Source organism: Schistocerca americana, chromosome 1, assembly GCF_021461395.2.
Source record: "Schistocerca americana isolate TAMUIC-IGC-003095 chromosome 1, iqSchAmer2.1, whole genome shotgun sequence".
Lineage (NCBI taxonomy): Eukaryota > Metazoa > Arthropoda > Insecta > Orthoptera > Acrididae > Schistocerca > Schistocerca americana.
Window position 1 is genome coordinate 805,600,629 of NC_060119.1, and position 27,226 is coordinate 805,627,854.

A 27,226-nucleotide genomic window follows, 5' to 3' on the forward strand; every position below is an offset into this window, starting at 1 on the left:
TTTACGATCATGATTTTTGGCTTTGTAGCCATTCTCAAGTGCATGTTGAAATGGTAAAATATGTTTGACCTCACTATGACATGTCATTGTCAAAAAAGTATAGTTCTGGTCTTGTGTAGACCGGTTGTATTACAGGATACGAGTACATATCGAAGATACATAGTATGGCTGACATTGTGCACAATGAGAAACCTTAACATACAGTTAACATCTAATATATTCCTGTGACCTCACAGGAATATATGTCAGCCATAGTATGTATCTTTGATATGTACTTGTATCCTGTAATACAACTGGTGTATAAGATCAGAACTATATTTCTTTGACAGTGACATGTCACGTACAGATCAGACATGTCTTACCATTTCAACATGCACTTGAGAAAGGCAAAAAATCTGAAATCATAGTTGTAAAATAAATGAATGATTAACATTCAAGAGGCGGAAATTTCTTTTTTTTTTTAAATATATCTTTTGGATAAGTTTCTTCGTATCATCAGGTTTCTATTTCTGGAGGTAATGTAGTGTATTCTTTTTTACTGAGAAAATCACTTAAAATGGCCTAAAAGTCCAAAACCAGGCATGAATCAGTAAAATAAACACAGCTGAAGTGGAAAAAATACCACCATCTTTTTATTAATCAATACATACGTAGCTGACTGATGATTAAAAATAACAGTGCATTTTCAGAAAATTTTTCTTTCTTACATAGAAAGGGCTATTCTCTTTCTGATATGCATTGAAATTTGTTTTGTTGCATAAGTGTATGTTGTCTTGATGCATGTCTGTGCTTTGGTAATGTCAGATGAAAGTGTGATTTGTAGGATTTTCTGCTCTTGTGTATTAATATTTTTGGTTCTGTCAGAATCTTCTCCCTTGAGTCTCTTCGAATTTTTCCTTTCACACGCCAGCTTATATTATTATTTCTCATAGGATACTGTGAAATTTTACTCGTTCTACTAAAATGTATGAATATACGTCTGCAGCTTTGATGTAGGCCCTGCCACTGTTTATATTATCTTTTAATTTAACATGATAAATTTCTTTCTGCTCCAGTTAAGTATTTTGTACTTATTGGTAGTAGTTTCTAAACAAATCTACCTTAGTGCTCTCAGATAACACACAAAAAGTTACTTGTTACATATTTTGTTTTATGCAGAAAACGTTACAATAGAGCTGAAAAGGAGTTTCTAGATGCTAAGGTGCATCTCTTCAGTAAGCTAGAACGCAAAGAACTTCTGACTGAACATTTATGTACTATAATAGAGCAGAATGAAATGCGAAAAGCCCGAAAATTGTCAGAACTAATGGACAAGCTAGAGTTGTCAACATCAGTCGAATTAAGTGAGGAAGAGAGGCGCACTGCAGCTGACAACAAAGTGGTGAGTACACGTCCTGTGCACATATAAAAGGAAATTATGAGCTTTGTGTGGTGTCCTACCACTCCTGTACAAAGAAATTACCACATATTTTCATGCTGTAGCTGCTGTTAATGGACTACTGAAACTCTGGATTGTGAGCAACCAGCACTGTTTTGCGATCTGAACTCTAAAAGTAATTCTTATTGATAGTAATGTATATTATGTAAGGAATGATTATTCAAAATCATTGCTATCTCATATAATAAAGTGATTAAATAGAGCTTTCTATATTTATACGAATGTGAAAGAACTTAACTTATTGTTAAACATTGTGAAATTAGTTCTATGTATGGATGGTGGATACTGTGGTTCAGTAAAGTATTTGTTGCTCGCGCCTCACTTCATGTGTTTCGCAACTGGTAAGGACACGAAGTGAAGATGCTGTTTTGTCTGCTGCTGTAGCATAAAATAATGAAACAGTTGACTTTAAAATAGAATGTCAAGGGCTCAGATGTGACTTCAGTTTTGATGTGTGCAGTCAGTTTGTGTTACAGCAAAAGATACACACATGGGATGTTATGTTCATGAAGTTATTTTGACATTAATGGTACATACTTTTTCTTCTTCTTTATGTCGTGCAAATCAGTTTACACAGTCTTTGAACATGGTAAAATGATTTTATTTGTTTGTCTGCTCAGCTCTTAAATTCATCATTCAGAAAAGTAGCGCGTGCCGTAGTTTGTGGTCTACTGTCAGTTGTGTACATTATTATTTTCAGCTGGTCACGTTGAACTAAGTTCTGGCCCCTAAAAATCATTTGTAATGGCAGACATCTTCAGTGACAGACATCCTTCCTGACAAAAAAATTTTCCATTATAATCTTAATTACTTTTCAAAAGCTTTAATTCATGGACACTAATCTTCATAAAAATCATAGGTACCCACTCAATATACTGGAACCCGTAATTGAGCTGGATTTTAAAATTTCGTGAAATATAGTTTTTGCCTGGATGCTGTGTTTTTTTTAGTACTAAACTGAATTTTCTGTTTACATGCTGGACCACTGTATTACATTAATTTCTTTCTGAAAATAATATGTCTTAGAAATTTTAGCCCCCATGCTTTATCTATTCTGCACTTAAGAAATTATCATTGCTAGAGATGTATTCTGGTTTTAAAGAAGCTAGTTAAAAAGATATTTCAATGCATTTGTGATGGTGCTTTAACAGTATCTGTAACAACAAATGAATTTTAAATGTGAAATTTCACAAATCATTGTTATTTCTAAATGATCCAATCTTAAATTCATTCATTACTTGGTTCTGTGCATTTGTTTGAGTACAGAAACAGCATTAATTTGAGGATTGTTGCTTTCAGTGCTGTTTGCCCACAGTCTTGTGACTAAGCTGTATGGAATGTCCAATAAAACAAACACACACACACACACACACACACACACACTTACAGACTGTAAATATTTTTAGTGTTATTTGTGCACATGTGGTTTTACAGCAGCATATTTTTAAAGATACTGAATTACAGTTCTTGCATTTAAAAATTTTCTTGCAGAAACTAAACTTAATGTGTTATTGGTAATTTGTAAATTTTAGCTATTTCACCTATGTTTTGTTTTGTCCCACCATGTTTTTAACATGTATATTTTTGTGTCAATATTGCTCTGCAATACTAAATGAAAACATTGTAAATATGGCAGTACGCTATTTGAAGTGTTTCATGTACTTCTGAAATATTGTGTTTGTAGAAAGCAGTCTTGTATGTGTAGCTATTGTCTTTCTTCAGCATCTGTGAATGTGAACAAGTTTTTGCATAGTTCCATAAAAAATATTTCAAAATGCCTTGTAAATTGCTGGTTACAGGTATTTTATCTCTTTGTGCTGATCTTAATTTTTTTTTATTTGGAAACTGCATGTACCTGAGTGCTTTAAATTTCTCTGTATGCAATCTTACTCTGTGAAACTTGTTCACCAGTAGTAAATATTGTTAAGTTAGAAGACACACATACATATACCCAGGGTACAGACTTGAGAATCTCTACTTGTATTTCTTAGTGAGGTTATGAGGACTTGCACAGATCTTTATAGTAATTTATGTGGCAGTATGATGATGATAAATTTGGTGGGACAAAACTGTATATAACACGCAACACTAGATCACCACTGTCTTAATATGGTGTAAATATGTACATCTTTCTAGCTTTTGTATGAAATGTGAATGACTTTTTCTGTCACTAAAGTTTTCTATAAGACTCGAAAGAATACCTGTACTTTAAATGCTACTAGACACATGCAAATGCAATACAGGCTGCATGTATGTATGTTTTAGTTTGCAGAGAATGATGCACATAGTTCTATGGGAAAAGTTATATCTTGTAATGGGAATGCAGTGACAATACGTCTATGTTTCATCATTGATGTATGGTTCCTACTGGTGTATAATCTCTGTAACATATATTTATTAAACAAAATATGTATAACTGAAGTCACACAAGTTGGAACTATATTGTAGCTACATTGCTGACACACTTAACCATGATAATTATGAGACTAGAGTACCTCCTTTGTAAGCTACCTAGGCAGGCAAAATATTGAAATTGCAATTCAACATATATAAAAAATATATTGATCTGTCACAGTTTTAAGTGATTTTTAATTTTTGTTTTTGCTTTTGCGTGGACTTATGTGCTTTTAATAATATTGTAGAATTAAAATGCCGATAAACAATATAAGACTTGTTAACGACTGGGTGCAACTATTATGCCCTTTGAAACAATTATCTACAACTAGGAAACAGTAAAACATTGTATGATCCTCTTTTTTTTTCATTGTGTTTCGCCCTTTGGTGTGTCATGCAAGTGGAAGTTGTCTTTTCAGTGTAAACGTCCCATCCATGCTTTTACTGTTAAGGTCAAAAGTTAGTGGAATGGTAAAATGTAAATACTGACATTGCAGCCTAATGCATGTGACATATTGTGATATGTAATTGCTATATTTTAATAGAAAAGTTATATTCTAGTCACTTACTAATTGCAGTTGGTATCTTGACACATACACAATGCCTTCTATGTCTATATTCTAATATCAACAATTAAAAGATAGCTATTTATTTATTTTTCAATTTTTGTTTCCTTTCTTTCAATTTTATTTTCATTTTTTATTTAGATACTATCTCCTTTGCGTGCCTTGGACGAAGTCTCATATTCAATGTGTAACACACTGAAACATAAACAAACTGACGAAAACACAGCTGCTGCTGAGGAAAAAGTGGGAGTTTCAGGTGAAGTATTAGAAATATCTGCATGCGAGCAGCCATGCATAATGTCTGACAAATGTTCAGATCAAAATGATATTTTGATATGTAAGGATGGAACGGAGACTAATGATACGGAGTCTCGAATAGTTAATAGTGATGATCATTTAGTGAACCTTCAGGATGATACATAGGTGAGAGTACCGAAACAGCATATGCTGACTAATATTCCATATGCAGCAGCTGTAATTCGGTTACCGTTCCTTATAGTTACCCCATATATTAGAAATATCTTTGTATTGAGCCATTACTGCTTTATTACAGTTGAAAATTTGATAAATATTACAGCCGATGTGCAGCTAGTGGCACCAAAGGAGTGATGTATTTTATGGCCTCGCTAATTAATATTTTATAAATATATATGAAAGGATTTTTTAATGATTTTCTGAAGAACTCAGGATTTAAACAGAAAGAACTAACAATAATTTGACAATAATATTTTATAAGTATATATTTTATTCCAGTTATGTACTTATTTTGTAAAAATACGTGCCTCTCAAAATTAGTACTCTGTTAGTAGCATGTTTAGTAGATTAACTTGTGGTGCTTTATTCTGGTATGGTGCTGATTGGAGTGAATTCTTTAGTGAGTGCTTTTACATATCTTGTATGGTTGTACGTTTTATAGCCTGTCTGTGCTTGATGGTGGATGAATATTGGGGCTCATAAAGAAATAGTGCCATATAGTAAAACAAAACTTCCACTTGTGAAACTTTGAGTCACCCTTTCAAGTAGAAATGTTTTTATCTAGATGGCTAAATGTAGTGCAATTCACAGTTATGCAGTTTATGTACTCATAGTGTTGTACTTTATGGCATGTAGCTGTGACATTTAAAAATAGTTATTATGAGCCTCAATATCTGTTGTTTCATGATTAAAAATTTTGTAGCCAGGTCATGCTGTGATACTTTTGTACTTTTTATACTTGTCATTAGTAATGTCAGAAATATTTAATAATGAATCAAAATAATCTCTTGTTACATTAGATAACCAGTAAAAGTATTTTTGTTGGCATGGTTCTAGATGAGTAGGAGTGGCTTTGCTAGACATGTTTGTGTGTAAAATCCCTGCACATTTCTTCTCTAATGATGACTTTTCTGGGCGTTCATATGTAATACGTTCCACTTTTCTTAGTGTTTCACACAACTATAAAAAAATGTCTAGAAGCAATATTATATGCTTCCAGACAAATTGTGTGTACAAAATAGGGCTGTATTATTTCTGATTATTAAATTCAATTATTTGCTCTAAAATTCAGAAATTGGAACATGTTATTAGGTTACTGTACCTGTACGAAAAAAAAGTTTGACTGCAGTTAGCATACGTTTAAATTGTGCATATAATGCTTACTCTGTTTGAATAGTGTTGGTGCTTCTGTGATACATCAATCTTTTAAAATATATATAGTCATTTCTGATTCTTCTGGAATGCTAATAATTTTAGTGCAGACCTTCATCACGAAAGGAGTGTGGTTAATAGCATCAGATACTTAACGTTTTTGACAAGATGTATGTAACATCTGGCCACACATAAAGCATCACTTAAAATGTGGACCTTGCAATTAGAATATTTCAATTTTTCAGTAGAGTTTAATGCGCTGCATCACTTACAATAGGTGACACAAATTCCAGCAATCTCATAATTTGTTAACCATGTGGCATAGAGCATCCACTGTAACGAGCAACTGTTAAAGGTCACTTCTTTGATGTTTTTAATCATTCTTCAGCCTGCAAATGCACACAGTCCACTGCAGTGGGCTCTCCCTACTGATTTTGTGCCTTGCATGCATTTGCAGGCTCATGATTGATTAAAACTCCAGAGATGTGTCCATTAACAGTCGTCTACTGCAATAACAACATGCACCACAGAGTTAAAGGTTGGCAGTAATAATCTTTCTTTGCTGATGATACTTGAGATTTATATAACACACACACACACACACACACACACACACAGTGCAATGAGGTAAAAACAGTTAATTTTGTGAAGTAATTTGCTACTGCATCTTTGGAAATGTATTTCTACATATAAAACTTGGAATTTCTGGTTAAATAATGTACATAGCTAGTGCAACATGAGACCTTCTACATTTTCTTGTACTGTTTTCTATACATAATATTTAATTCTTTGTTTGTATTTCCAGATATTTTTATCACTGTAAGTTGTTATGGTTTATACAAATCATACACGTGGAAGTTCATTTTTTTTTTATTTTTGTATGGAAAAATATCTAATAAAATGCTCTATTATATTGTGACCTATATGCCCTCTGGTAATTATATATACAGCTGCATAATATAATTCCATAAAATATGAAATTTCTGAATGTAAGGCGCAGATTATAGTGTGGAGAAGAAGAAACCCTAGTGTAAACATAACACTATATCTGAAACTGTTCTTTGCAGCATTGCTGCAAATGTAGAACCACAAACAATTAATACAGTTTATAATATTAATTGAATATACTGTGATTTTTGAAGCAGTGAACTTGAAAAAGAATATTGTTAGATGTATAGACTTTAGCTTTGGTTTTTGGATACAATGATTTGAAATGTAAAAAAATTGGCAGTGAAAATATTTTTGTACATATTTGTATCAAGATCAGCCTGTTAGTTAGCTTATTATTGTTTTGACACTCATAAACATTGTTTTTCAATTTGAATGCCATTTTATACAGCATTTTAATCATGCATTGCATTTTCCCCAGATGGTTTTTCATTCCAGTCTACTTTCTTGTGCACACTTTTTATTTGGAGTAGTGTTTATTACATTCAGCACAAAATATTTGTTGTAAGTTTGTTTGACAATCATTATTTTTTGCACTTTTTAAGAGAAAAAGTGCATAATAATGTCTGTGTTGAATTTTGTGGCCTACATGTACTATCACAGTATCAGCATTATTAACATATCTCTCAGCACTTCCACACTTAATTGCTTTGCAACTGTATATTGTCAGCTTGACTTCTACCTTGAGATATGAACATGTGCTTTTACAGTATTGAAATGAATGACTGGTATTCATTCAGATGAATGTCTCAGTAATTTATGTTTGACAGTGTGCAATTGATATGTGAGAAATGAAGATCTGATTTGTAAAATAAATGTTTTTGAACTGACTGAAGCTGTTTTGCTGTTTCGTGCATCACAATATATGTTTAGTTTTTATGCTTTCACACGGAGCAGATGACTGGTTACAGGCAACATACCTTTCATGTGTACACCATAAACTGCCTACACCCTTTCACTTCTCAGTGGCGTAAGCAATCATAAAAGATGCGTAGGGTCACTGGAAAGTGTCAGTGGACATTTTTTCTCTAACAAAACTTGTGTCCCATGATGTTATCTGTCCACTGACAGGCATTTGATGAAAATACTTTAAAACATCCTGTATATATATCCAAGCGGTCCTATTACAGGAGACTTAGAACATACAGTTGAATGGTGCAAAACCATAACACAGATATAAAAAGAACATTTCAAGTACTCTTGTAAACAGTGGGGAAATAGATGGGTTAAATACTTCGGACATTCATAAGTGTAAAAATCTAAGTTCAGATCAAACAGCTGACATTCACTGTAGTCTTTCAGCTGACTTCTTTCTTTCCTTCTGGGAAGGTTAAACTTTTAAAAATTGGTATGAGCATCCTTTATAATGTCTTGATGCAACCAAGCTGACAAAGACTAACAAAAATCAATAGCAATTCCCAATTGATGTTTAATAACATTGAGCACCAACCAGTAAAGATTCACAAGCTAGGAAAATGAAATAATGATTACATGATCATATAGATCAGGGATGTTCAACCTTTTAGCTTACCTAGGCCCCATTGGAAGATGTTTACTATTGGGCTGCACAAACAAAGGATGAACCAATGAGAGAATTGTGTGGTGGAATTTCGTATTGAAAATATTCAGTTTATCATAACTTTATGTAAAAGAAATTTGATGGATTCCCCTCACCCCCACCCCTGATGATGTATGAGATGCTCATTTCTTGAGCCATTTTGATACTTGCTTTGGGCCACATACAACCTTTGGGCTGTGGGTGGTGTGGACATCTCAATTTGGATACTCAGTGGTTTCAATACGGTAAAAATTAAACATTGTGAAGATATGGCACCATTGCCTGAATTGCGGTCTGTGGCATGGCAAAGATGCTGTCCTTGGTCATGCACATTCAGTTATGTGTGGATGCTAGGGTATCATAAAAAAATTGTGATTCTGTAAGTTGCATTTTCTGATATGCCAAAGGCCTTGCTATATCAGTTATGCCAGTTCCTACCTGGTCATTGAAGTTAAGCAATATTGAGCCTGATTGGTACTTGGGTGGATGACTACCTGGTAAGGCTGTTGATTAAATATCGATATTTTTTCCAAAAATGGCAATATAGAGTGCCAATATTTTTATTTTGTATTTTTTTGTATTGTTAAATATTTGAAGTTGTTCTTTCGAAATTGTAGTAGAACATAATTTTATTTCCACTGTGTCAAAGAGTCTTACTATTTTTTGAGCTTTTATCACATTCAGTCTTTCTCTTTGACTGTTTGAAGTGAGTGTAGGTGGCACAAAAGAAGTCCAATTGCATGGGGAGGGGGGGGATGAGACGGAATAACAAGATTTCGAATGTGAAGATATAGCACACCACTTGTGTTAAAAAACAATTTTCACGCAACTAGTGTGCTGTTTCTTCACATCGGTACTATTCAAAAACAGCTACTGAAAATGATGAACCAAAACCTAAATCACAAGACTGGTCTTTGCAGATTACAGAGATGAGTGAGGCGAAATGCTGACACAATTTGCACTACTGGAAACTGAAATGTTAAGCTTCACCATGTAGTTTTGACACTGCAACTGCTAGGTAGCCGGCATTGGCAGAAATGAAAAAAACAGGGAAGTCAACATGAAGTGTTCTGGGCAAATAAGATATATGACAAACTGAACGATGGGCTCGGCGGACACCTTTTATTGTGCCACTTACATGCAGTTATCATTGTTAGCAAAGTGATTATTGCCAAGTGTTAAAATGCATTGTTTTCCTTTCAATTCTTCCTCTGAGTGGGATAGGCAGGCTGTTATCTTGTTGATATACAGAATATCTAATAATAAGTCAAAACCATGGACCTTGCCGTTGGTGGGGAGGCTTGCGTGCCTCGGCGATACAGATAGCTGTACCGTAGGTGCAACCACAACGGAGGGGTATCTGTTGAGAGGCCAGACAAATGTGTGGTTCCTGAAGAGGGGCATCAGCCTTTTCAGTAGTTGCAGGGGCAACAGTCTGGATGACTGACTGATCTGACCTTGTCACACTAACCAAAACGGCCTTGCTGTGCTGGTACTGCGAACGGCTGAAAGCAAGGGGAAACTACAGCCGTCATTTTTCCCGAGGGCATGCAGCTTTACTGTATGGTTAAATGATGATGGCGTCCTCTTGGATAAAATATTCCGGAGGTAAAATAGTCCCCCATTTGGATCTCCGGGCGGGGACTACTCAGGAGGACGTCGTTATCAGGAGAAAGAAAACTGGTGTTCTATGGATCGGAGCGTGGAATGTCAGATCCCTTAATCGCGCAGGTAGGTTAGAAAATTTAAAACGGGAAATGGATAGGTTAAAGTTAGATATAGTAGGAATTAGTGAAGTTCGCTGGCAGGAGGAACAAGACTTTTGGTCAGGCGAATACAGGGTTATAAATACAAAATCAAATAGGAGTAATGCAGGAGAAGGTTTAATAATGAATAAAAAAATAGGAGTGCAGGTAAGCTACTACAAACAGCATAGTGAACGCATTATTGTGGCCAAGATAGACACGAAGCCCACCCCAACTGCAGTAGTACAAGTTTACATGTCAACTAGCTCTGCAGATGACGAAGAAATTGAAGAAATGTGTGATGAAATAAAAGAAATTATTCAGATAGTGAAGGGAGACGAAAATTTAATAGTCATGGGTGACTGGATTTCGAGTGTAGGAAAAGGGAGAGAAGGAAACATAGTAGGTGAATACGGATTGGGGCTAAGAAATGAAAGAGGAAGCCGTCTGCTAGAATTTTGCACAGAGCATAACTTAATCATAGCTAACACTTGGTTCAAGAATCATAAAAGAAGGCTGTATACATGGAAGAATCCCGGAGATACTAAAAGGTATCAGATAGATTATATAATGGTAAGACAGAGATTTAGGAACCAGGTTTTAAATTGTAAGACATTTACAGGAGGAGATGTGGATTCTGACCACAATCTATTGGTTATGACCTGTAGATTAAAACTGAAGAAACTGCAAAAAGGAACAATTGACAGAAATGGGGGAAAGAAATACAGTAGAAGAAGAATGGGTAGTTTTGAGAGATGAAGTAGTGAAGGCAGCAGAGGACCTAGTAGGTAAAAAGACGAGGGCTAGTAGAAATCCTTGGGTAACAGAAGAAATATTGAATTTAATTGATGAAAGGAGAAAATATAAAAATGCAGTAAATGAAGCAGGCAAAAAGGAATACAAACGTCTCAAAATTGAGATCGACAGGAAGTGCAAAATGGCTAAGCAGGGATGGCTAGAGGACAAATGTAAGGATGTAGAGGCTTATCTCACTAGGGGTAAGATAGATACTGCCTACAGGAACATTAATGAGACCTTGTATGAATATCAAGGGCTCAGATGGAAACCCAGTTCTAAGCAAAGAAGGGAAAGCAGAAAGGTGGAAGGAGTATATAGAGAGTCTATACAAGGGCAATGTACTTGAGGACAATATTATGGAAATGGAAGAGGATGTAGATGAAGATGAAATGGGAGATACGATACTGCTTGAAGAGTTTGACAGTGCACTGAAAGACCTGAGTCGAAACAAGGCCCCGGGAGTAGACAACATTACATTAGAACTACTGACAGCCTTGGGAGAGCCAGTCCTGACAAAACTCTACCATCTGGTGAGCAAGATGTATGAGACAGGCGAAATACCCCCAGACTTCAAGAAGAATATAATAATTCCAATCCCAATAAAAGCAGGTGTAGGTAGATGTGAAAATTACCGAACTATCAGTTTAATAAGTCACAGCTGCAAAATACTAACGCGAATTCTTTACAGACGAATGGAAAAACTGGTAGAAGCCGACCTCCGTAGAAATATTGGAACACGTGAGGCAATACTGACCCTACGACTTATCTTAGAAGCTAGATTAAGGAAAGGCAAACCTATGTTTCTAGCATTTGTAGACTTAGGGAAAGCTTTTGACAATGTTGACTGGAATACTCTCTTTCAAATTCTGAAGGTGACAGGGGTAAAATAAAGGGAGCGAAAGGCTATTGTAATTTGTACATAAACCAGATGGCAGTTATAAGAGTCAAGGGACATCAAAGGGAAGCAGTGGTTGGGAAGGAAGTGAGACAGGGATGTAACCTATCCCCGGTGTTATTCAATCTTTATATTGAGCAAGCAGTGAAGGAAACAAAAGAAAAATTCGGAGTAGGTATTAAAATCCATGGAGAAGAAATAAAAAATTTGAGGTTTGCCGATGACATTGTAATTCTGTCAGAGACAGCAAAGGACTTGGAAGAGCAGTTGAACGGAATGGGTAGCGTCTTGAATGGAGGATATAAGATGAACATCAACAAAAGCAAAACGAGGATAATGGAATGTAGTCGAATTAAGTGGGGTGATGCTGAGGGTATTAGATTAGGAAATGAGACACTTAAAGTTGTAAAGGAGTTTTGCTATTTGGGGAGTAAAATAACTGATGATGGTCGAAGTAAAGAGGATATAAAATGTAGACTGGCAATGGCAAGGAAAATGTTTCTGAAGAAGAGAAACTTGTTAACATCGAGTATAGATTTAAGTGTCAGGAGGTCGTTTCTGAAAGTATTTGTATGGAGTGTAGCCATGTATGGAAGTGAAACATGGACAATAACTAGTTTGGACAAGAAGAGAATAGAAGCTTTCGAAATGTGGTGCTACAGAAGAATGCTGAAGATTAGATGGGTAGATCATATAACTAATGAGGAGGTATTGACTAGGATTGGGGAGAAGAGAAGTTTGTGGCACAACGTGACTAGAAGAAGGGATTGGTTGGTAGGACATGTTCTGAGGCATCAAGGGATCACCAATTAAGTATTGGAGGGCAGCGTGGAGGGTAAAAATCGTAGAGGGAGACCAAGAGATGAATATACTAAGCAGATTCAAAAGGATGTAGGTTGCAGTAGGTACTGGGAGATGATGAAGCTTGCACAGGATAGAGTAGCATGGAGAGCTGCATCAAACCAGTCTCAGGACTGAAGGCCACAACAACAACAACAACAACAACAACAACAACAAGTCAAAACTTAATATAAAGCTCTAAAATCAGTAATATATTTACAATCTGCAGCCAATATTTGTTAGGCTAGCACGCCAATATTTTTTCCATCGATATATCGATACCATTTTTTGATATTTAGAGGGCTAACAATGATTTTTTTTTAAAGTATCAATACTGGCTCAGTGAACTGCAAGTTGCCAAAGTTGCATCCAAAGGCTACCAGGCCGTTATGCCATCCAGTATAATAATAATAATAATAATAATAATAATAATAGGAATAATTTATCTGAAACCTAAAGATCAAGCAGACACAGCAAACACAGCAAAATATCGCCCCATAACATGCCTACCAACAATATTACTGGAACATACCCACACAAAATCACACATTTTCTATACATGGATGATTTAAAACTACTGGCGGCAACTAATCAACAACTCAACCAATTACTAAAGATAACAGAAGTATTCAGCAATGATATAAATATGGCTTTTGGAACAGACAAATGTAAGAAAAATAGCATAATCAAGGGAAAACACACTAAACAAGAAGATTACATATTGGATAATCACAGCGGCTTCATAGAAGCGATGGAAAAAACAGATGCCTATAAATATCTAGGATACAGACAAAAAATAGGAATAGATAATACAAATATTAAAGAAGAACTAAAAGAAAAATATAGACAAAGACTAACAAAAATACTGAAAACAGAGTTGACAGCAAGAAACAAGACAAAAGCTATAAATACTTGTGCTATACCAATATTGACCTACTCATTTGGAGTAGTGAAATGGAGTAACACAGACCTAGAAGCACTCAATACACTTACACGATCACAATGCCACAAATATAGAATACAGCACATACATTCAGCAACAGAAAGATTCACATTAAGCAGAAAGGAAGGAGGAAGGGGATTTATCGACATAAAAAACCACATTATGGACAGGTAGACAATTTAAGAAAATTTTTTTTAGAACGAGCAGAAACTAGCAATATACGCAAAGCAATCACTCATATAAATACATCGGCTACACCATTGCAATTTCATAAGCACTTCTACAACCCTTTAGATCACATAACATCAACAGATACGAAGAAAGTAAAATGGAAAAAGAAAACACTACATGGCAAGCACCTGTATTATCTAACGCAGCCACACATCGATCAAGACGCATCCAACACATGGCTAAGAAAAGGCAATATATACAGTGAGACGTAAGGATTCATGATTGTAATACAGGATCAAACAATAAATACCAGATATTACAGCAAGCATATTATTAAAGATCCCAATACCACAACAGATAAATGCAGACTGCAAACAACAAATAGAAACAGTAGATCACATCACGAGCGGATGTACAATACTAGCAAATACAGAATACCCCACAAGACATGACAATGTAGCAAAAATAATACATCAACAACTTGCCATACAACATAAACTAATAAAACAACACGTTCCCACATACAAGTATGCACCACATAATGTACTGGAGAATGATTAATACAAATTATACTGGAACAGAACCATCATAACAGATAAAACACCACCACATAACAAACCTGACATCATACTCACCAATAAAAAGAAGAAATTAACACAACTAATCGAAATATCCACACCCAATACAAGAAATATACAGAAGAAAACAGGAGAAAAAATTGAAAAATACATCCAACTGGCTGAGGAAGTCAAGGACATGTGGCATCAGGATAAAGTTGACATTATACCAATTGTACTATCAACTACAGGAGTCATACCACACAATATCCACCAGTACATCAACCCAATGCAGCTACATCCAAACTTATATATACAATTACAGAAATCTGTAATTATTGATACATGTTCAATTACCCGAAAGTTCCTAAATGCAGTGTAACATATACCGTAAAGTTAAAAGGAAGTGACGCTTGATCAAGGTCCGCGTCACTTTCCATTTTTAACCAGACATAATGTCTGAGACAGGAAAGAGAAATAATAATAATAATATTGGTGGCACCAATACAGTGTGAGGAAGGAGTCGGTCACCTTTCCCACCTTTAGTTCTCTTCTTTTAATGTCGTCTCTTTTTAAATTTTTGTCACATTTTTCAACCTTTTCACATTTGTGGCTGGTTGCATCATTCACCAACTAAATAAGTCATTTACTTTTGGTTTCAAGTTTCAGTATTTATGTTCAACATTTTGGAATGCTCCAGTGTTGAAAGTAGATAAAATCTAACCCGAAGGCTTCTGATATTTAAAGTGATTATCCCTTTATGATATTTTAGTGTTTTTTATATTTTGCGCAACTGGTATTAGTGTAAATATTTCTCTATTACAATGGCTTCTATTTTTGTTCCAGGTACTAATTATATTGCAGTAAAAAAACTGCTGAACTGCTGCTGTGATACTCTGTTTAACTTTGAAAAAAAACATTTTTTTTTGAGATGGGAAAATTGAAATTCTTTAGTGACTGACTTGAAAAAACAGATAATTCGAAATGTAAAGTCTCTGCATGGGGGGGAAAGTGAACTATAAGAGGGAGGGGCGAGGGGGAGGGGGGGGGGGGGAGGGGGAGGGAAAGAAATGCAGCATGGAGGAATTATGCAAATTGGTCACGATATTCATAGAGGTATTGATGGAAAATGCAAAATTGTGAACTTTGGCAGTCAGTGGTTGCATTTGTGAGTTTCACTGCGCAGCTGGCAAGGAAGGCAAACAGAGGACAAATTGATACCAGTACATAATGCCTTTGCATATTTCGTTCTGTGTACTCAATTGGACAGAACTATGCTTCACAGACAGGCACATGAGCAATATACACAGATATCAGCATTTGAGAGGAGCAATGTGGTTGGTTTCAAAGAAGCAGATTGGAGTAGTCGGCAAATTGCTCAGCATTTGAATAGGAGCAATGCCATTGTTCAACAATGTTGGCAAGAATGAGTGAACCGTGGCTGAACATAGCATCGAGAAGCAAGTGGTCGACCTAGTGAGACACCAATGTGAGGGCCAAGCAATTGCAGAGGCACTCGAGAGCCCCAAATTCATCATTGTCATTGATCCAACATGCAACTGATGTTTCAGAGACCACAAGGACAATTAGTCGGTGGCTCACAAGAAAGGAGCTGCACTCACGCTCCCCTTTGGACTGCCTACCATTGGCTTTGTACACCAAGAAGCCCATTTGCAGTGATGTCAGGCATATTTGGCCATGAATCTCATTGACTGGAATAGCATTGTCTTCAGTGATGAGTCTCGTTGCAAATTGAGCCCCGACAACCAGTGACGACATGTCTGGAGATGGCCCGGAGAGTGGTGGGATACTAACCTGTCACCTGCTTATACGGCCACCCAGGAGTGAAGGTGTGGAGTGCCATTTCATTTCCTAGCAGGATCCCTTCAGTTGTCATCTATGGCACACTTACAGCACAGAGATACGTTGACAATTTTCTACGCCCTGTTTTGTTGCCCTTCATGGCAAGCTGTACCGGGCAGACAACTCAACAAGATAATACCCACCTGCACACAGCAAGAGTTTCTACTGCTTGTCTTTGTTCTTGCCAAACTCTGCCTTGGCCAGCAGTGTCACCAGAGCTCTTCCCAATTGAGAACATTTAGAGCATTATGGGAGTTTGATGTTCTAATGCACAAGTTGGACAGTAATCAGTCAACGCCAAACCAAATAACTACTTGCACAAAGGCCAGAGGTGGACTAACATGTTATTGACTTGCTTGATTTGTCAAGCTCATTGCTTGGAATATCATCCAAGTTTTTTGCAACTGCACTTATTTGTTTGTCTTTTCATGTACATCACATGTACTGACTTCTGTCCCGTTCAGATAATTTCTTATTGGTCTGTCCTTTCCTTCCTTAGTGTGTGTTTTGCAGTGTGTGTTCTTGCTTTGTTAATTTTGAGATAAAAGGTTCACAGGCAGTTTCTGACCATCCACTTTCAATGAAACATAACTCTGAAATTTTATTTGGATCACAACGGTTACAATTAGAGCTTCCAGATCAGACACAAGCTTCAAATTCAGTGTATGTGCCAACTATATGGATATCAAGTACCAAAGATAATTCTGCTACTACTCATTTGATTTGGACAATGAAATTGGTGATTTCTGATTACTGGATTCATCAAATGATATCCATAATGTTTTTAAGATGATGATCCCTGATAGTGTCCCTGAATAATTTTCAGTTTCTTCTAAGAAAATGAGTGACTGACAGAGCAACACTATATTTCCAGGAACATCTGTTAGAAGAAGCACATTCGCCGTATTACAAGTTTTGATGAAACTACACATGTTAAAGTAAAATAGAATTTCAAACAACTGTTACATTCTGAATTACTTGATGATGAAATACATCCATGGTAGAGGCAGGAAACCATTCAGATTTGGCACAACTTTGAAGTACAGAAAGGTCTTGATCACACAATTCTTTATTAAGTGTTACACGCTTCAAAATTTCATCAACAGACTAAACTGTGGAATAAAATGCACAAGAATCGTAACGATAACATGTATGTACATAGCAACATAAGTATGCATGTTAGTAACCCAAATACAGAATTTTCAATTCATACTCTACTTACATTTAAATCAAATTTTAGTAAAAAGCTGATGAAAGTGAACGCACAGACTGAATAGACCGGTAATACAGATCCTATCTCATATAGATGTATTTCACAATGCCATTGTCTATTCGAAGAGAACCAGTGCCAAGCTGGCTGTGGTGATTAAGCTGTCTAAGAAGTAAACAGAGGCTAGTAGGTGGTGCTATCATTGACCATAGATGTGGAATCAAAGAGTAGCTTTACAAAGAATTATACATTGTGATGAACTACATGTCAGAACATTGTGAACAACTTGACAAAGATACACTTATGCTAATTTTATTGACGAGAAACTGATTTATTGACAGTAGGTAAAATACTGGAACACGTGAGGCAATACTGACCTTACGACTTATCTTAGAAGAAAGATTAAGGAAAGGCAAACCTACGTTTCTAGCATTTGTAGACTTAGAGAAAGCTTTTGACAATGTTGATTGGAATACTCTCTTTCAAATTCTAAAGGTGGCAGGGGTAAAATACAGGGAGCGAAAGGCTATTTACAATTTGTACAGAAACCAGATGGCAGTTATAAGAGTCGAGGGACATGAAAGGGAAGCAGTGGTTGGGAAGGGAGTAAGACAGGGGTGTAGCCTCTCCCCGGTGTTATTCAATCTGTATATTGAGCAAGCAGTAAAGGAAACAAAAGAAAAATTCGGAGTAGGTATTAAAATCCATGGAGAAGAAATAAAAACTTTGAGGTTCGCCGATGACATTGTAATTCTGTCAGAGACAGCAAAGGACTTGGAAGAGCAGTTCAACAGAATGGATAGTGTCTTGAAAGAAGGATATAAGATGAACATCAACAAAAGCAAAACGAGGATAATGGAATGTAGTCGAATTAAGTCAGGTGATGCTGAGGGAATTAGATTAGGAAATGAGACACTTAAAGTAGTAAAGGAGTTTTGCTATTTGGGGAGCAAAATAACTGATGAAGGTCGAAGTAGAGAGGATATAAAATGTAGACTGGCAATGGCAAGGAAAGCGTTTCTGAAGAAGAGAAATTTGTTAACTTCGAGTATAGATTTAAGTGTCAGGAAGTCGTTTCTGAAAGTATTTGTATGGAGTGTAGCCATGTATGGAAGTGAAACATGGACGGTAAATAGTTTGGACAAGAAGAGAATAGAAGCTTTCGAAATGTGGTGCTACAGAAGAATGCTGAAGATTAGATGGGTAGATCACATAACTAATGAGGAAGTATTGAATAGGATTGGGGAGAAGAGAAGCATGTGGCACAACTTGACCAGTAGAAGGGATCGGTTGGTAGGGCATGTTCTGAGGCATCAAGGGATCACCAATTTAGTATTGGAGGGCAGTGTGGAGGGTAAAAATCGTAGGGGGAGGCCAAGAGATGAATACACTAAGCAGATTCAGAAGGATGTAGGTTGCAGTAGGTACTGGGAGATGAAGAAGCTTGCACAGGATAGAGTAGCATGGAGAGCTGCATCAAACCAGTCTCAGGACTGAAGACCACAACAACAACAACAGGTAAAATTTACATGGCATGAAATGTGCGTCATTAGGTAGCGTCGTGAGCAGTGTTACGGAGATAGTCATTAGTCAATAATCAAAACAGGAGACATGTTTACAGCTGTTAACTCATGTAGCACAGTGTAAACATAAAACTCATACAGATCAGAAATAAAACATAAGCCATGGAAGAATAAGTTTATAATCATCACAAAGTAAAATGATATACACATATCACCAAATGTAGTCATATTACAACAGTGAAACATAAAATAGTAAGATACAACAGAATCATTTAGCTGAGCCTATACTAGTGGCAACAACTTTAAATAAAAAGGAAGATACTACAATTCAAGGGATGTTTAATTAAAAAACACAAGTTAATGGTACAATATTAGATCGTAATAAAAGTCCAGCTATTATCAGTTTACAACCATCTCAAACTAAAATGCTACAAGAGTATGACCAACGGTAATCATATTACAGTAGTTGAACGTACAATAGAACCATTTAGGTAAGCCTAGATAAGTGGCAAGTTTTGAAATAAAACAGAGGCTAATATTACAGTTTTCTTTTCTCTCTGTTTTTACTTATTTTATATTAAAAAGTGTAAAGGTATAGTATCAGACTGTGTAAGTCTAACTTGAAGAAGATGCATGAGGACACCCACAAAACAGTATACTGTGGTGGAATTAGGATAATTAGTTGTCATAAACAGATACATAGGCTATTATAATTCTGAAATAGTGGTCATACTATTTTGGAATTAGTGGAATCCATTTGGACACGTAGTTATCACGTAGTTATACAGAATGTAATGTGAATGTATACACGGATAGCGCTGCCATAGGTCAAATGGATATCAACTGCGTTTTTAAAAATAGGAACCCCGATTTTTTTATTAAATCACCGGATAGATACGTTATTTAAGGAAACAGGAAGTGTTCAGCCACATGTGAAAAGTCAACCACGACCTGCAACAAATGATTATGCCCAAGTAGGATGACGTAAGAATTCCACAGAATAAATTTCTTTTTTCAGGGAGCAGACTTCCTGCCTCACGTTTTACAAGGTTCAAAGGATCTTTAAAGTCAATAAAAATTAATTTTTTGAATTTTCTGCAGTGGTTTTACTCGTCAATAACAGATGCTATGCAGTGCATTGGTACTTTGCACTTCACCAACATTAGTATTCCATCCTACTCATTTAACTTGTTTTAGAATTTTACCACAACAGACACGTGCATCCATTCTACAGGTTTCACATTATAGGCACAGTGAACTGAACTTTATCACCTTGAATATAGTTACATACATGTACATGACATTTTGGTTAACCTTACACAAGTAGAACATTTGGGTTTCACTACCATTTCAAAGACCTTATTTTTGTTATATATTATTTTGTATTTCCATATTTGTTGCAGGAGTTCACATTACATTCTGTATAACTACATACTTGCTCCGGATACTGCGAGAGGGCTGTACAAGCAATGATCACACGCACGGCACAGCGGACACACCAGGAACCACGGTGTTGGCCGTCGAATGGCGCTAGCTGCGCAGCATTTGTGCACCGCCGCCGTCAGTGTCAGCCAGTTTGCCATGGCATACGGAGCTCCATCGCAGTCTTTAATACTGGTAGCATGCCGCGACAGCGTGGACGTGAACCGTATGCGCAGTTGACGGACTTTGAGCGAGGGCGTATAGTGGGCATGCGGGAGGCCGGGTGGACGTACCGCCGAATTGCTCAACACGTGGGGCGTGAGGTCTCCACAGTTCATCGATGTTGTCGCCAGTGGTCGGCGGAAGGTGCACGTGCCCGTCGACCTGGAACCGGACCGCAGCGACGCACGGATGGACGCCAAGACCGTAGGATCCTACGCAGTGCCGTAGGGGACCGCACCGCCACTTCCCAGCAAATTAGGGACGCTGTTGCTCCTGGGGTATCGGCGAGGACCATTCGCAACCGTCTCCATGAAGCTGGGCTACGGTCCCGCACACCGTTAGGCCGTCTTCCGCTCACGCCCCAACATCGTGCAGCCTGCCTCCAGTGGTGTCGCGACAGGCGTGAATGGAGGGACGAATGGAGACGTGTCGTCTTCAGCGATGAGAGTCGCTTCTGCCTTGGTGCCAATGATGGTCGTATGCGTGTTTGGCGCCGTGCAGGTGAGCGCCACAATCAGGACTGCATACGACCGAGGCACACAGGGCCAACACCCGGCATCATGGTGTAAAGAGCGATTTCCTACACTGGCCGTACACCACTGGTGATCGTCGAGGGGACACTGAATAGTGCACGGTACATCCAAACCGTCATCGAACCCATCGTTCTACCATTCCTAGACCGGCAAGGGAACTTGCTGTTCCAACAGGACAATGCACGTCCGCATGTATTCCGTGCCACCCAACGTGCTCTAGAAGGTGTAAGTCAACTACCCTGGCCAGCAAGATCTCCGGATCTGTCCCCCATTGAGCATGTTTGGGACTGGATGAAGCGTCGTCTCACGCGGTCTGCACGTCCAGCACGAACGCTGGTCCAACTGAGGCGCCAGGTGGAAATGGCATGGCAAGCCGTTCCACAGGACTACATCCAGCATCTCTACGATCGTCTCCATGGGAGAATAGCAGCCTGCATTGCTGCGAAAGGTGGATATACACTGTATTAGTGCCGACATTGTGCATGCTCTGTTGCCTGTGTCTATGTGCCTGTGGTTCCGTCAGTGTGATCATGTGATGTATCTGACCCCAGGAATGTGTCAATAAAGTTTCCCCTTCCTGGGACAATGAATTCACGGTGTTCTTATTTCAATTTCCAGGAGTGTATTATGTGCTGGCGGTAAACTTATTCTTTCACAACTTATGTATTATTTCTGATGGGTTTCATTTTTACATTGTGAAAACACGTCTTCCGTTTTGATTACTAACGACTATCTCTCTTACATTGTTCATGATGCTACTTAACAATGCACATTTCGTGTTATGTGGATTTTACCTACTGTCAGTATACGAGTTTCTCCTCGATAAATGAAGAAAAAATGCCCATAAACGAAATCAAATTCACGGGACAGACGTGGGAAGTAGGGGGTTTGGGGGAGGGAGGAACTAAAAACACACAACTGCAAACAAAACAACAAAAACGTGAAAAAGAATAAACCTACGTATAACATGATACGACTATTACAAATAGTTTGGTAATTCTAGTATCGTTCACTGCACTAGTTGCAACACTGGTGTCCTGTTTTACGTAGAACGCTAGTATTACCAAAAACGTAAAAAAGAAAAAGCCTATGTAAAACACGACGCCAGTATTCGTAAACGTGGGAAAAATGACAACCGTACCATGCTTATAATTTAAAAAAATTAAAAAATTATGGGTGAAATGTGTTAATAAAAGACGAAAAAATGTGTAATATACCAGCATAGAATTAAATAAGCAGGTAGTCAAATGCCTACTGAAAATTGCTTATGCTTCACTAATTTAAAATTAAACATAGCTACCTTGATAAAACGTGTTTCCATCACAACCTTGTGCTCAATTACACTTCCTCGTCGTAGCTTGTATACCTCCTCTTCAAGCCGGCTGAGGTAGCCGAGCGGCTCTAGGCGCTACAGTCGGTCGCAGACTCGAATCCTGCCTCGGGCATGGATGTGTGTGATGTCCGTAGGTTAGTTAGGTTTAATTAGTTCTAAGTTCTAGGCGACTGATGACCTCAGAAGTTAAGTCCCATAGTGCTCAGAGCCATTTGAACCATTTGAACCTCCTCTTCAAAGAAGGAAGTTGAGGTTGATGCTCAATCTGAGGTTTATGGTTGAGGTGAGTGCTGCGTGGTTCGTGTCTTTTGCAATTCTTTCAGCAGTTCATACGAATGGCAACATTTGGCTTTCCTTATTAGTCCATATTTGACACACAGAATGTAATGCAATGTTATAACTTTCATTCTGTTCTTTTCTTTCGATTTTGTTTTATTTACAAAACTGAACATATGCATTAGAACGTGGGAGCGACAACACATTTAAAGCGCTATTTGCCAGTTCATGAAAAGGATTTTCTCCTTTAGAGTATCTACAACAGTATACTTCCAAAATATAACACAATCATTCATTTCATGCCAATGTAAATTGCGTAAATTATTCCACCACAACTTAACAGCTGTTAATGTGGTTTTATAGTCTGTAAAAAGTTTTGCTGTTTCAATTAGAGACCGTTCTATAGGTCTGAAACATTCGTTAGGCGAAAATAAGGCCATTTCCTGCAAAACTTCAATGCTCTCGGGAAGACGCTGAGGTAGTTGATTTACTAGCCCATCAGTGAATTTAAGACACCTTTTACGCATATCCTTTTCAACTTCTTGATGGAATTTTTCGTTAGATATTTCCTTTTGAAATTCGTAACCATGATACGGTTTTGGATCTAAATGATCTTCGAGTTTGTCCTGTATAAGATCTAATCTTTTGCCTGGAAGCACAATTCTCGTACATAGAGACTTAATAAGCAGCAATAACTCATCCAAAAGTTTTTTGGCATCTCGATTTTCACTTTCACAGTGTTTCTTTACCGTCTGAACTTACTTTAGCATCAGCTTGAGAAGAACAAGAAATGTATAATTACACTGCATACATCTGGTATAAAACTTCTGCGCCATAATAACGCTCACTGTTTCTAGCTATACTAAAATGAGTTTTCAGCTCAATCCACTGTTGAAGCATTCTGTTCACTGCTACAGAAAAGGACAGCAGCTGCTTGTATGCGACTTGCCTAACTGACGAATGGGAGAACCAGTTGTAGGTTCCTCTGATTAGAAGGTCAAGTTCCTTGAAATGAACTCTGTAGTAGCGTGGGAAATTTCTAGCTGTAGAGAATGACACACGCAACTAATTAGCTGCGAGTGAGGTTATTCAGTTTTCAACTTGGCGTACACGCTGTTGTTGATACCAGTCATCACCCATGCACTGTTGGTCCCAACTGCTATGCATTTCGCAAAATTCAAACCTCTTGTCATTTATTTCCTAGTATTACTGCAAACAGGTTGTAACAATGCATTTCTTTGTTTCTGGATAATACCTGAGGGCTATACCTGATAATTTTGTAACTGAACAATCATCACTTTCATCACTCAATAAGCTATAGCCCCTATCACTAATATCTTCTAAGAACCGTTCCTCAAAATATGTTGCTATGACATTGCAAATTATAACAGCACATTTTGTTCCATGTATCTTAGTTCTCTGGCACCCATGCTTTTCGAAAAAAACACGATTTACAGAATTCGCACATGTAGTCAGTTACTCTGAAAGAACAGTACTTTTGCAATGAATAATGAAATTTGTGCTTCCTCTTATTTTGTTTCAAAGTTCAGTGGTTTGAATGGTAACATATGTTGATATTGATTGATCATAATGTATGCTTCTTATTTTCATATGCTTCATTAAATCACTTAATTATCTGACAGCTACACTTGACAATATTTACAATTGCACCTTTTGTCGTCTACCTCCACTCCACACAAGCAATTTTTGAATTTTCGAGTTCAGCCGCGAGGGTAGCCGCCTTGCCACGGTTCGCGTGTCAGCCTCCCCCCCCCCCCCCCCGTCGGAGATTCTAGTCCTCCCTGGGGTGTGGATGTGTATGTTGTCCTTAGAGTAAGTTAGTTTAAGTTAGATTAAGTAGTGTGTAGGCCTAGGGACCGATGACCTCAGCAGTTTGGTCCCATAGGAACTTATCACAAATAAAAAAAATTATGGAGTTCGTTTTTTAGCCACTCTGCTCGAAATATTTGTTGGTACTGGCGTCCTATCCATTTCAATTGATTTATTAAAAATGACTATCAGTAATGAGCTTCTTAAAAGTGCGAACGAGAACTAAATTGATTTTGTTGTTGTCACTTTGACGCCACGAAAAGCGGGATGGGAATACCAGGGAAAATTCGGGATATCGAACAGCTATATATCGAACTACAGATATATCTGAACATTTACGCGATACTTTTAATCGATATTTACCCTGCCGATACCTCACTAACACTGATATTTTGTAGCTCTTACTAGGAATGAAAAAAGTTACATCTAGTCATTGCGACAACTGCTTCACATTTTATGTCAAAATGAAACTTACAATTTACTGCCATTCTTCAAAAAAATCTCCAGATTAGTCGCTAAAAAGCTTTTACAGTCTCCAGAAATGAGATGTTGGAAAACAAAAATTCATGTCACCAGACCGAACTGAAAAGCGCTAGATCTAATGAATAAATCTGTAACTAGGTCACCCTGTTCATGGTAATGTATAGTCACAGTCTAACATAACAGTCGCGACACTCACTGCTGTAAAAGTTGTTGCCGTTTGACAGATGGAGCGACACTAGCGCTCAGAGCGGCAGGTAAGGTGAACGTCAGACGCGTCGTAAGCACAATGTTTGTTTGCATCCATTTCCTACGTAATTTCCGAATTATTAGAGTTAGTATCTTGCCTCCAAGAGTTTGTGTAGTATCAGAAGGCATATATGTTTCTAATAATGATTCTAAAATAAGCGCAAGTATGGACAAAAACCATGAATAGAGTGGCAAGCTACAACACATTCGTGAAGAAACACTTATGACATTGGACAGAATTGCAGCTTACCACGTTGATATCAAAAGAATATAAACACACAGATTCATATGTAAGAAGCACAGACATGTACCTCTACATGCAAAAGCGATGGACAGCTCGTTTATCGTTCTGTAGGCCTACTGTATTTGTCATTGTCACTTGTTTCCACGACCTTCATCTTTATATTATTCTAAGTGGGACAAGCAACTGACAAATAGTGGGAGAAATATGCTGAAAACATAATGAGCTGATTACATTACATTTCACGAAAAACCAAATATTTGAATAATATTCAAACAATCTGTCTGTAGGCACTTTCTTTGTCCCATAATAGTTTCGCTCGAAGTCTAGCGATCTGCATATTCTGACACTTCACACGCTTTTGTAAGACACGAACAGATGCACTTAATCTAACCACTTCATCGTCAAAGCAGGTCTTGCGTCGATGATTCTCACGAATCTGGCACTAATAAATGGAGAGTTGAACTAGCTGCTTCTGTGTCATAGGACTGTTTTACAGCTTTAGATTGACTGTCGAATCTTTGTGGCAGTTTCTTCTTCATCGTCAGTTGAGGTGGCTTATTTGGAATGTCAAACAGTGTGGATACTGCATTCCACACGAGTTTGTTATTGTCTGCGTTCATGACCTAGTTTTGTTCGAAATGTAACGAACAAAACCCAATATTATTATACAGGTAAACCGGGTCTTTCTTCATAAGGTCTTCTCATCTGCTATTAACTAGTAATTTTTCCTCCTAAAACGAAACATTCATGATTTATACACATACATTTGCAAATGAATCCTGACGATACAGTTTAGTAACATGATGGTATATACCTCTCAGGATCCTTAGGAAACCAAAAAAAGACAGCTGTGGTGTCTTCTTCCTATTGCTGCTGCAATTTATTGCGCTACAAACGCTCCCGATGGTAAAAACCACTGTATAAATCAAAATAAACAATCACTATTCGCTTTCACGATCGCGCTGAACTCACAGTTCAACCTGCCGGTCGCTTGGAGCGCTGCTGGCGCTGAAGGCAACAAAATCGAGGCGAAGTGTCGTGACTGTTATGTTAGACTGTGGTATAGTTCTTTGTAAAGCTAGGCTTTGGCTCTATGTCTTTGGTCAAGGATAGCACTACCTACTGGCCTCTGTGTACTTCTTACACAGCTTAATCGCCATCGTCAGTCATGTGCTCACTTGCACCAGCTTTTAGTGAAGTTTGATTTAAATGTGATGCCGTATTAATTGAAAATTCTGTGCCATCATCATCATCATCAGCCAATTCAATCATTAAATGATGTGGCCTCTTCGAGTCGTGGATTCAGGTAGGCTTTCAGCAGTCTTCTCCAAGTGGGACGGTCTTGGGCAGTTCTCTGCCAGGTGTTACCAGCGATCTTCTTGATGTCTTTGGCCCATCTGTCCGGTGGTCTTCCTCTAGGCCTCTGGTGCTCTCTAGGACTCCACTCCAGTACTAGCTTCGTCCATCTGTTGTCTTTTCTTCTTGCGACGTGGCCAGCCCGCTGCCATTTCAAGGAACCTACTGTCTCTAAGATGTCATTAACCTTCGTCACAGACTGGATG

The 27,226-nt window shown here is 37.6% G+C and overlaps 1 protein-coding gene across 1 annotated transcript in view; it reads left to right on the forward strand.

The window, feature by feature from the left end:
- The window catches only part of LOC124612732 (RAB6-interacting golgin), a 67,307-nt gene extending 59,504 nt beyond the window's left edge, over positions 1–7,803 (forward strand). Inside the window, exons 5-6 of the mRNA XM_047141107.1 lie at positions 1,159–1,381; positions 4,540–7,803. Coding sequence (XP_046997063.1) covers positions 1,159–1,381; positions 4,540–4,821 — 505 coding nt within the window. The 3' untranslated portion in view covers positions 4,822–7,803. The remainder of the gene's footprint in view (positions 1–1,158; positions 1,382–4,539) is intronic.
- The last annotated feature ends 19,423 nt before the right edge of the window (positions 7,804–27,226 follow it).